The 12,462-nt window shown below is 34.5% G+C and overlaps 1 protein-coding gene across 4 annotated transcripts in view; it reads right to left on the bottom strand.

The window, feature by feature from the left end:
* The window catches only part of AGR3 (anterior gradient 3, protein disulphide isomerase family member), a 20,034-nt gene that overhangs the window by 3,567 nt on the left and 4,005 nt on the right, over positions 1–12,462 (bottom strand). For 2 of the 4 annotated variants that reach the window (XM_019650611.1, XM_019650610.1), the window contains 5 exons: positions 8,067–8,130; positions 5,253–5,305; positions 4,234–4,310; positions 3,933–3,996; positions 3,421–3,504 (listed from right to left, as the gene is read on the bottom strand). In XM_019650611.1, the coding sequence (XP_019506156.1) occupies positions 3,421–3,504; positions 3,933–3,996; positions 4,234–4,310; positions 5,253–5,305; positions 8,067–8,130 (342 nt within the window). Of the gene's footprint in view, positions 1–1,568; positions 2,676–3,420; positions 3,505–3,932; positions 3,997–4,233; positions 4,311–5,252; positions 5,306–8,066; positions 8,131–12,462 lie in introns of those variants that run through there. The other 2 variants (XM_019650612.1, XM_019650613.1) reach the window with 2 other exon arrangements.

The raw sequence follows: 12,462 nt of genomic DNA, 5'->3' as shown, positions 1-12,462 counted from the left end.
TATTCTCAGTTTCAGCATGGCAGAGTGCATTCTTCTATCAGTCAAGAGGCACAGGTCCTACATCTGAAGGCTGACAGCCCTATTAGATGGTTGTATGATCTCCGCTGGCTGCTCCCACATCATCCTATTACATTATTTAACAAGGAGTTATTTCTCATCAGTTACAGATCTTACCACTAGACTAGGAATTTTGGGGGGTAACAAAATTGCCTTATTTTTTTAAATCTAGTTCATCTTCTTGTCCACAATACTAAACACAGTGTCTGGCAAAGAGTAGAAATTAAATGTTGGAATAACTGGGAAAGATTAATTTAGTGTTTTTTTTTAACTCAGAAATTGAGAGATTGATTTGAAATATGAATGAAAAGTTGCTGTTTTAGGCAAAAATATTAGGGGAAGGGAAAGAGGAGGAGGAGAAAGAGAAGAATCCAGCCAAGTACAGTAATTCTAAATTAGGGTGCTATTGTTAGCAAATGAAAGTACAGGTCACCCAGTTAAATATGAATTTCACATAAACTATGAATACATTTTTAGTATAAGTATGCCCCAAATATTGCATACTTATAGGACATACTTATATTAAACAAAAAATGTTTATCTCTAAATTTTAAATTTAATCAATATCCTTACTGACTCTTCTTTTTTTAATATGTAACTTTTTAAACTATTATATTTCTTTAAAATGCAAATGAGAGCTCTGAACACTCCTCTATAAAAATCCCTATACACATAGAATTGTGCATACTATTTCAGGTAACTTGATGTTACTAATTTAATTCTTAACGGTGGATGTGTGAGAGAAAGAATAAATAATTATTTTGGAGGCTACACGGCTGAAAGTAATGAAATAAAGTGTGTATATATATATATATATATATATATATATATGTATTTTAAGTGTAGTTTTACATTTCAAGGCTGTGGTAAACTTAGACGTGATCAAGTCTAAACCACTAATTTTGTAAAGTGAAGAAATTAGAAAATCAACTAGGATATAGCGTTTAATTGTTAAAGTAGGATAGAGAGGGAAACTAAATTGGTTCCAAGGCTACAATGACCAATATAACTTATCATCAAATAATTGTATGTATAATATATGTATATTAAATATTAGTATAATTATATACATAATTAAATTATAGAATATAATTATATGTATATTGAAATACAAAGGCACGTATATTTTTATAACAGAATAATTATCATTTACTAACATTTTTACACTAATTGAAAAAAATAGTGAATATTTTATTTTACTTGTTAGTTCTTAAAACAGTAACCAAATTGTCAGCTGATGTCTTCTTAGTTCACTGCAAATGACCACTGACATTTTCTGCCTCTTCACTGCTTACACAACAATGGAATCAGCTATGTTTTATACTTTAGTTTTCATACTTTAAATTATTGAGTCAGAGAATGTCAGTGTTCTTTGACATCTTAGCATTTGTTAAAAACATCAACTCTCAGACTTTGATTTAAAATTTTAAAAATTAAATATAGTATATTTAATATTCTTTTGAAAATATGATACATGGATATCTAGTAATGATATTTAGTTATTGGTCATGTAATCTACTTATATCCAAATAGATTAATTAATAAGTCTGCTTAAAATGAACAGAATGGTGATCAAATAAAACCTGGAAAAAAGCTTTCTTTCTCTGACTCAGGAAACACTGGAATTAATCAAATATTTATAACAGACATTGTATATCTATCTCATATTAAAGTGTATGTTTATATCTTAAAATAATTTAAAATATTTAAATGTAATCAAATCCTATGGATTAGGAAAATTTCTGCTCATCTGAAACATTCTCTCCCTTCTGAGAATTACTCCCTACTATGGGATTTTTTTTTTCATTAAAAAGTTAGGACTTTTTGTGGTATTTAAAGGAACAGGAGACATGGTACTGATCCCCCAGAAGCTTCTTGTGAAGCATTGAGTTGGTGGTTGGACGTTTGATAATTTCAGAATGGCTGTAATCCTCTCCTGCTGGTTGATTGGAGACAATTTTCAAATCTTCCAGAGGCAGTTGACATTTTTCTTAATATTATTAAAAGTATTAAATATCCACCCAATGATTAAATTAAGGAAAATATGTAGTTAAATTTTTTATATCTACACTTTTAATTTAATGTAATTAGTTTTTAAATGTCTTTGAAGCAAGAAAAGAAGCAAATGGTGGACTCCGACTTATGAGTATGCTGCTAGAAGTTAGGTGAACAGAGATGCATCCATTTGCTTTGGCAACACACACATCATTTATTACCTATACAGTGAAGGGGGCAGAATTAACATTAGATTACCTGGTGGAGTGAATGAAAGGTAAGAAGATAGGGGCAACCAGTGTAGACACCTCTTATTGAGGTCCTCCTGTCTCCACCCTAACACTGAGCTCATGACAAGCTTTCTTTGCTACTGATGCAGGGAGCAATCCAACTACTACACTCATGCTCAGGTTCTGACATTTATTGAAATATCATTTCACCTTCATAAGAATATTGCGAACACATTAAACATCTAAATGGTAATGTTACAGAATCCATATATTTGCACATTTAGTATTAGTCAGTTAACCGGAAGTCCATCTTCATGACATTTGACCTCTTTGAGATAATTCCTTATAACTCTGATTGAATAAGATTTAATGCTTTCTTCATATTTTCTATCACTGAAATAAAAGCAAATAGATATTATTCTGTTAGTAAATGAAAATATCAAATATATAACCTTTTAATCTCGAATCTAAATTTGGCCCACTTAATAGCTATGAAAACATGGGAATTTATCACAACATTAAGGTGTACATGTAAATGTAGGGATTAGACCATTCAGAACTGATTAATCAACTTCCTTTATGCTAAACAATTTTATCAGAGAGATTTTCAGGGAGGATCTGTTTTTTTTAACTGATCATTTTGTATTTGTACTACTGGATCTGAAATGAATAGTTATCTTATTAAATATAGTTGACAGTGAATGCTGTAAAAATTAAAGTCCCCAAGTCAGACTGTATCTCCTTGCTTATAACATTAAAACAAGAGAAAAAAGACTTAATTATTATCACTTTGAGGAAATTACATGTGATCTTTATACCCTAAAATGGACTGGCTCTCTTAAGGTTTGTTTAATTTTGATGTATACTCTGTTCTTTTTAATGGTCTCCGAATTTAGAATACAAGAACTGTTGGACAACCCTGTTAAAAAAAGAGATTCCTTGGTGCCCCAGAAATTCTGATTTTGCTGAGAGCTAAGGGTTTGCATTTTAAACACTACCACCACCACCAACCCCAGTAATTGTGATTTACAGATAGCACTTTTGGTGGGGAAGGACTGATGTAGGGCATCACTGAACCCCCCCTAACAGTCAAATGTCAGGTAGTACCCACTGTTCAAGGTAATTTGTGAATACTTACATATTGGTAAATCCTGAGGTTCATATGTATACAATCTATTAGCATATCTTCCAATGATATCAGCTCTGACTGTTAAAGAAGGATCTGCCAAGAAAAACATAAGTCTGTAATGTATTACTTAAAATGTTCTTAAAATCATTCTTGCCTCTTTAAAACAAATGTTAAGCAAATTTGTAAGCAAAATTAGTTTTCATCCATGTGAGCTCATGATGAGTTAACCTGAACGCTCATTATAGCGTGGCATAGCTCTCTGTTAATACAGTTTAGGGAACTGTACTGAAATTACGTTGAGATGTTGATTTAATAGAATCAGTTAGTTTAAAAAATATTTAAAATTTACCTATAATAGATATAATGAATTTTGATTATAGAACTAACAAGAGCTGTTATCGACTGGGTTAGTAATGCCTTCCCTTTAAAAAAAAGTAGTACTTGAGCTAGCATTTAAAAATAAGAAAAAGCAAGAATACTACTGATTTTGTAAATCTGATGGAATGAGATAACACACATACCCACAAACATGATTCTGGGCACATATTGTCCATCAGGCGATAAATTTTTATCTGTGGTCTCATGCTAGCAGAAGAAAAAATTAAATGTTACTGGATTGGATAGTTTTTGACTTTTAGTTGATTTTGAAAATATTTTATATGAATGATATTTACAGTAAATTGAATATTTTGGCCTTTTACCATTTTATATAACATTCTATATCCACCAACACTTTATAGCTCTTTTTGTCTTAAAAATAGAAGCAAAAAAGTGATTCAAATTTTCCATATTGAGAAAACACTGTAGAGGTAGGTCATGTACCATGAGATTCAGCATGATGAAATTATTCTGAGCCATTTCTTGTATTTCTTTATTTTGGGCAAACACTTCTTTTAGTGCTGTGGGGGGAAAACATAACGAACACCAGTCAGTTTTGAGGATAAAGACACCTTCAACAGAACATAGCAAAATAAAGCTAATATTTGTTTGCATCTATAACTTGGATGTAAATACTTCATTGTCTCTCATTGGGAAACAGTGAAAGACAGTCTGTCCAGGATGACATCTGGGGAAAATCACAGTAATGGACCACCAGTTTGATAATTTCATGTATCTCATTGACTCAGTGGTTATATAACATCTTTCAGCAAGTTTTCCCACTTTTTTTTTTTTTTTTGGTGGGAGGAAGAGGGAAATAAAATTCTAAAGGACTTGTAATATAAATATTTTCAGTAGATTGCTAACAATCGTTATAATCTTTAAGCACCTTAGTAAAATGGTGATATGGCAGCTGTCATTTTTTTTTTTTTCCCAAATGGGATTTTCTGAACGCTGCCTTAATGATTCTTACCAGGTCACCTTTTCTTTTTTTTTTTTTAAAGATTTTTATTGGGGAATTGGGGTAAGGGGAACAGACACATTGCTGTCCTTTTGTTCTTTTGTCTAGTTGTGGAGGCCATTGCTTCACTGGCCCAAATTGGCACCATCATTGCGCTCTTCCCTGGCGAGGCAGATCAGTCCCCGGCTTCTGGATGGCTGCTCACTGTGGCTGCTGGCCGCTCACGCTGGCTGCTGGCTACATACGGTAGCCCATGGCAACCCACTGCAGCAGGGGCTGTAGCCTACACCGTCAGCGACTCATGGCAGCCCAGCTCCAGGTTGAGCTGTTGTTCAGCATCTTAGCTGTAGAGGGCAGTGTCACTGGCCCTCATATGTGGGATCCGAACCAGGGCCCTCTGGCATCCCAAGCCAGTTCTTAACCAACGCGCCACTCCGCCGGCCCAGGTCACCTTTTCTAGTTCATACTGGAAATACAATAAGATCTCAGGAGCTAAAATTACCTTGGCAGTATTGACAGTCCTCCAAGTGATGGATAACCATCAATGGCTTGTTGCTAAATGGAAAGAGTGTGGAATGAAGTCAAGTGATTAAGTCTGAGTCAAAATGTACAGTGAAAGTAGACTTAAACTTTTTGTACTTTCAGCAAGACTTAAAGTACAAATCTGACTGACAAATCATAGCAATGTAGTCTGTAGTAGTGTTGCTCAAAACATGACCTGAGAACTTGAAATATCACCAGCTAGCGCATTAGCAGTAGAATTCTCAGACTCCATCCCTGGCCCACCCAATCAGATCCAACCCTGGCCCACCCAATCAGATCCATCCCTGGCCCACCCAATCAGGATCTCTGGGGGTGGAGTCCAGGAATCCAGCTTAACAAGGCTACCAGGCCATTCCTATTTACTCTATAGTACAGTTAGAAAAATAAAACTAATCCTGGCTTCAGAGATGAAAGAATATTATGAACAAGGCATTAATTTCCAGTGAACATCTGGTATAAGATGTCAGGATTTTTGTTTGTTTGTTTTTTCAGTTTTCACCAAAAGGCTCTTACTATTTAACTATTTTCACTTCCTTTAATTCTTGTAACAACTCACAACATACAAACAATCTCAGTGAGTTCCTTCTCTGTACATTTTTCAGTTTCACTTTGATTTTTAAACTCGCTGAAAAAAGTTTTTATGGTAGCTAATTGACTTCTTTGGTCATTAGAATAAGAGAAAAATTAGAGTATTAACTATAGTGAAGGATAAAGGAGTTACGATTTGGGTATACAGGATGTTTTTAAAAATGTTTAATTTTGAGAAGATGCTCGGTACAAAAAGAGATAGACTCCAATGTATACATATTAAGTATAAACCTTTTAAAAACAACAGAAATAATCATATGAAATACTTATTGAATAACCTTTTTTTTTTTACTTTGGTCTCAAAAGTATTAAATAACAGACTTGAAATTATTAATTTTATTTAATCCTCAAACTTGAAATATAAGTAAATTTTAGGTAAGAATAAATCCTACAATTCACCTTTTAAGATTTATGACAGAGATAAAGCTAGCATTTGCCAATAACTTTAAATTGGTGAAAAAGCAGACAACAAATCCAATGAGTGAAATATCATTCCTAATTTTTTAGCAAACTAACCCTAAGAAAAGGGTTATTTATATATGATTTTTCATGTGGGTGTGTATATTTTTAAACAAATTTCCAGAAGTCAAATTTCTGGGTCAAAGAGTATGTGCATTTATAATTTTCACACATATGCTTTTCATAGAAGGAATAGGGGGAGGCAAGAAGATCATTTTTTAGAGGCAAGTATAGAACGCAGACCTCCTACCATCAAGTGGTAGTCTTTCTACTAGATAACTCTTCTCTGGTTGAGCTTAGGTAGGTAGAGTTGTCCTGAGGCACAGAGCAGTTTAGTGGCATGAGTCATTCTGATTCCTGAACACCTGCCCCAACAACTGGAGACAAGGACAGCTATGTGTAGAGAAAGACATTGATAGAACTCTTGGAAAACTAATTTCAGCATCAGATTATTGTGATACAATCTGAGGCATAGATCCAAATTGATTTGTTTTCCCCAGATGGCTACTAGTTTCTCTCGAACACTAATTATTTTACATATTCTGTCCCTCTTACCCCTGACTTAAAAATGTCACTTGTGTAAAAAAAAAAATTTCTGTAGTATCCAATTTTATTTCTCTTTGATTCATTTGATTAATTTACCAATAACATTGTTTTAGCTTTGTCAAACGTTTCAGATTGATTAAGGGCTAACTAGGGATTGTAGACATCCTCATCTTATCTAGACTTTAATGAGTACCTCTATTTGTTTTTCCAGTAAGCATGATGTTGGCTCTTTTGTTGGATGGGTATTTCTTAGTTAGGATAAATGAAAATAAATGAATAGTGTTAAGTAAAAGTTTTTTAAAAAAAATCAAACATGGATTTTGCATTCTATTAAATGCCTTTTAGCATTTATGGAGATAGGAGATACTAGTATGATTTGTCTCCTTATCAATATTAAGTTATTGAAATCCATAAATTTTATAATATTGAATCTTCCTGGCATTTCCAGGCTAAATCTCACTTAATCAGACTGTATTCTTTAAATGTTCTGCTGGCTGCTCTTTGCTAATATGTTGTTTGTTTATTACATTCTTATTTGGAAATGATTATTCTGTAGACTTCTTTCTTTTGTAATATTTGTCCAATGTTGAGACAGTGTTTTACTCAATCCTCATTTGAAATCTTTGTTTCTTCTTTAAAGAGTGTTGTCATTGAATGTTCTTCAGATATTTCATAAATTCGTCAGGAGCTTTTAAAAAATACAAGTTTCTCATCTCTATCCCCAAAGATTTAGTATGTCTGTAAGGATAAAGATCATGTCACTCCTGGTCACTGAGTGTAGAACAGTGCCTGACACATACATGGCTACTCAGTAAGTACATGACTGATCGATTAAACCTGAATATGGATTTTAATGAAAATTCTCTGATGATCAGACAAGCTTGAGAACTGCTGTTGTACATCAGTTTCCTGTTTCAGTTTGTATAATGCCTAATTACTGATAATGTTTTTTGTACAACTTATATTTGAAACCTTGATTGAGTAATTGAGAAATTAATACAAAGGTATTTAGAGCTTTTGTTTATATAAAAAAACATTCTAATGGCAACTCTTAGTCTAAAAGCATACAATAGCAGAGCAAATACTTGTGGTATTCTTTCAAAAGCTAACATGCTATTTTTTGGCTCTTTTTTGGGAGGTATCTATATGACCTGTCAAAATTAACTGAGAAGTGTTTTACCTTTTTTGAGTATGAAAGAGACCTTCTTCATAAGTCTGTACCCAAGTGATGTCATCACCCCATCCTAAAACAGGAGAGAAATCAACGCATTAGCTCAGGATAACAGCAGAGCTCTGAAATGGTCATGTGACAAGTAGACATCTATCTGCAGATATTTAACTAAGCATCTGACATATACACGAGTATAACTAGATATGAAGAGGTGGTGTCCTTTCAGATTATAGTACTGAGGTTTTTGTCACTGTGTTTCAAACCTCAAGGCCAATGGCCTTGAACCCAGCAAATGCTCAGTAAATGCTATTATGATTAGTGATGATTGAAAGGACATCTCTCCACCAAGCAAAAGCTCTGGCTTTCAGGAAAAAAACAGCAGAAAATGACATTTAATCTTTGCATACTTTGTAAGTCTATTAGGAATAATTTGGACTGTATTCCACAGTGCTCTCATACCTTGCGTGTTTAGAGAGCTGACCCCTTCTAAGTAAGTATATATCATGAAAAAAAGGAATTCCAAATTTAGCTTTGAATTTTGACATGGAAAAAAATTCTGGTGTGGGAATTTCATGGTTGAGAAACACAATAAAACACAGGTGTTCTGGAAGCATCCAGAAGAGTGAAGGAGAGGGAAATAACAATGAGTAGAGAGAGAACCAAGTAGCTTTTAAAAAAGTGATATGGGGGGCCGGCCGAGTGGCTCATTGGTTAAGAGCTGGCTTGGGAACACGAGCTCTGAGCAGCAGAGCCACCGGTTTGGATTCCACATGGGCCAGTGACGCTGCACCCTCTACAGCTAAGATGGTGAACAACAGCTCTACCTGGAGCTGGGCTGCCATGAGTCACCGGCGACAGTGTAGGCTGCAGTTAGGCTGCAGTGCGCTGTTGTAAGCTGCTGTGAGTGGCCGGCAGCCAGCATGAGCTACCGTGAGCTGCTGTGAGTGGCCATCCAATGGCCAGCGACCGACTGCCTCAGCCAAGAAGAGCTCAATAATACCAACATGGGCCAGTGAAGCAACGTCCTCCATAACTAGACTGAAGAACAAAAGGACAGCAACTTGTCTGTTCCCTTTCCCTGATTCCCCAGTGCTGTTCCCCTCCCCCAATTCCCCAATAAAATCTTTAAAAAAAGAAGTAATATGGGTAATTGGTAATGTATTTTAGAGGTTAAAGAGTAAGATCATTGGGGAGAAGAATGCACAAAAAAAATCCAGAAATACTACAGAGTATTTTCAGGAAATGTCTTGGTCTACAGATGAGAAAGATTGAATTACTTTGAAAATATAAATATTTGCTGGCTAGTTTGGACCCAGATTTTCTTGTATATTTCAAATGTTGTCAGACTGCAGTTTTTAGTTTGGATACCATGGTTAAAAATGGCCAGGAATTATGAAGCAGAATTATAAGCAAGATAAACACATTTCCATGATTTTTGCTTGTTGGTGTTTTTGTTTTGTTTGCTTTTTGGTAATAGCTATATTAAAATATAATTCACGTACAAATACAAGGTATGGTAATTAAGTTTGCGATCTCATCCTAAAGAAAGTGCTACTTACCTCATTGCTGAATCTCACTACAGTCACCTTAGAAGTACTCCCCTTGGGAAGCTATGCACCAACACCAGTGCCTAGTCCACTCTTAAAATCAATTTTGGAACTCTTTTTCTGGAATGGCCATCAGAGCTGTCATCAGATTACCCTTAATGTCCTGAATGTCATCAAAATATCTTCCTTTCAATATTTCCTTTATCTTTGGACAAAGAAAGAAGTCATTGGGGGCCAGATCAGGTGAGTAGGGAGGGTGTTCCAATACAGTTATTTATTAATTGGCTAAAATCTCCCTCACAGACAGTGCCGTGTGAGCTGATGCATTGTCATGATGCAAGAGCCATGAATTGTTGGCGAAAAGTTCAAGTCGTCTAACTTTTTCATGCAGCCTTTTCAGCACTTCCAAATAGTAAACTTGGTTAACTGTTTGTTCAATTAGTACAAATTCATAAGGAATAATCCCTCTGATATCAAAAAAGGTTATTAGCAACATCGTTGCAATGAGTTTGTGAACTTAATTGTCAGACCTCGTACAATTCATGCATCGACAGTTTACATTCCTGTGTATTCATAGAGTTGTGCAGGCATCACTATAATCAATTTTAAAACATTTTCATCTCTTCAGAAAGAAACCCTGTACACTTTAGCTATCACCCCCTAATCCCTCCATCTCCCCCAGCCCTAAGAAACACCTACTCTACTTTCTGTATAGAGATTTTCTGATTTTGAATATTTCATATAAATGGAATCATACAATTTGTGGTTTTTGTAACTGGATGCTTTTACTTAATATAATGTTTTCAAATCTCATCCATGTTGTGGCACACATTAGTACTTCATTTCTTTGTATGGCCAAATATTATTCCATTGTATGGATAGATCACGTTTTATCTATTTATGAGTTGATGGACATTTGGGTGGTTTATACTTTTTGGGTTTTATATATAATGCTGCTATGAATATTCATGCATAAGTTTTTGTGTGGATATGTTTTAATTTCTATAGGATATGATTTGAATTGCTGGGTCATATGGTAGCTCACATTTAATTATTTAAGGAACTACCAGACTGTTTTCAAAGTGGTTGCACTATTGTACACTTTACCAGCAGTGTTGTTGGCTTGTTTTTGCCTGACTTGACTATCTTATCATTGGAAGACATGTTATGTTAGTTTAATACCTTACCTAACTATAATAATCTTGATTTTCTTTACAACTTTGCTTGAACACATGTAGCAACTTCATACCACACTTTGCATTAAATAAGAGTTATTTTAGGAACAGCCACTGAGGCTGGACTCCTATTTAATTTTTTGATTCTGTTGCAAATATCATTCAATGCTGGAACTTTAGCAATGAAAGGAATTACTATTGTAGTTTCTACTCTTGTTCAGCTTAGCCCCACAAACATTAAAGGAACACCTGCAGCATGCCTTACTCCACTTAGCACTGGGTGTACAAAGGTAAAACAATATAACCCCTGCTCTCAAACCATTCATAGCCTTGTAGGGGAGCCACAATGTATTATAATTTTGTGTATACATTTTTATCTCATGATCACTATAGGCCAAAGGGGATACACTTTAAACTCTCTTCAGGGTCTCTGTTCATTACCATAATTCTATTTCCAGCTATGCTTGCTTGTCTTCTGAGATTTTATTTATTCATCCAATATGTATTTACTGAGCACCTACTATTTGTCAGTCACTAGGCAGGGTGGCTAGGCACCAGGTAGCTCTTTTGATTCAAAAGGAAGTTAGAATTTGGATTGGGGTGGGGGGTACGGAGGGCAGCGGGTGGCGTCACTGTTTTTTCTTTTTCTTAAAGTTTTTATTACCTTTCCCCAATAATCTTCTCTCTTCTTCCTAACATTCTCTAGTTAACTGTTTGCTGCTGCCCCCTACCTTACTCCCTGCTTTATGGGGCTCCATATGCTACTGTGTAGGCTGTACCCAAACTCTTCACTCCTCCCTCTACCTTTAATTCTCATTCATTTTGAGCCTCATTCTCAAGTTGTTTCCTACATGCAAATAAATGGAAAAAGGCTTAACCAAATGTAAATCAATTCTTAATAACAGAGTTCCCAGCTGATGTCATTTTCCTTATTAAAATAGTTTCTAAATATCTGAAATACGAGACTTATCAAGTTGTTTAAAATGTACCATGCATATTGAGTATATTTTTCAAAAATTCACCAAAAAGTTTTAATAGATTCTTGAAAGTGAATGCACAGAATGCTGGAGCCTTGTGGCCCAGTTGTAGCATGCGGTTTAACTCTTTCCTTTAGCGTCTTTTGGGCAATGACTAGTTTATTCTCTAGCACTTTCAGGCTGTGGAGCTCAATGTTTTATACCTATAGTGTTTATAAAGAGAGATGCATGATAAATTATGCTTAGGAAAATATTTCCCCCTTTTAATTTATTTGTTTTGCAAAAATGTACTGGTCTTTTTGGTTTATAGTTTCTGTGATTTTAAACTGAAGAATAATTAATTAACTGGGCTGGACTTAGAAGGACAATTAACTGGCTGGCACTCAGTCCACTGTTAAGGCATAAATGAACTTGAAAAGAAAGTCAACATTTTAAAATTTGAAATTATGTTATAATTGGTCTCCATTTGTTTGTTCCATTCACATCACTGTTTAAAGTAGTGCTCACGTGTTTTTGCAGTTTGTACTACTAATTTTAAATTAGCTCTATGGACTCCAATAAAAATTTAAATAAAATAAATAAATAAATAAATTAGCTCTATGGAGACAAATGATTTTTTTCCCATTTCGGTTACCTGGAAATGTAGGAACTAATTTTGAGGATTTTCTTTATAAAATGTTTATTTGCAGATGAAGATATATTTGTT

This window comes from Hipposideros armiger, unplaced genomic scaffold (genome assembly GCF_001890085.2).
Source record: "Hipposideros armiger isolate ML-2016 unplaced genomic scaffold, ASM189008v1 scaffold_143, whole genome shotgun sequence".
Lineage (NCBI taxonomy): Eukaryota > Metazoa > Chordata > Mammalia > Chiroptera > Hipposideridae > Hipposideros > Hipposideros armiger.
This window is presented reverse-complemented; position numbering and strand designations above follow the sequence as displayed.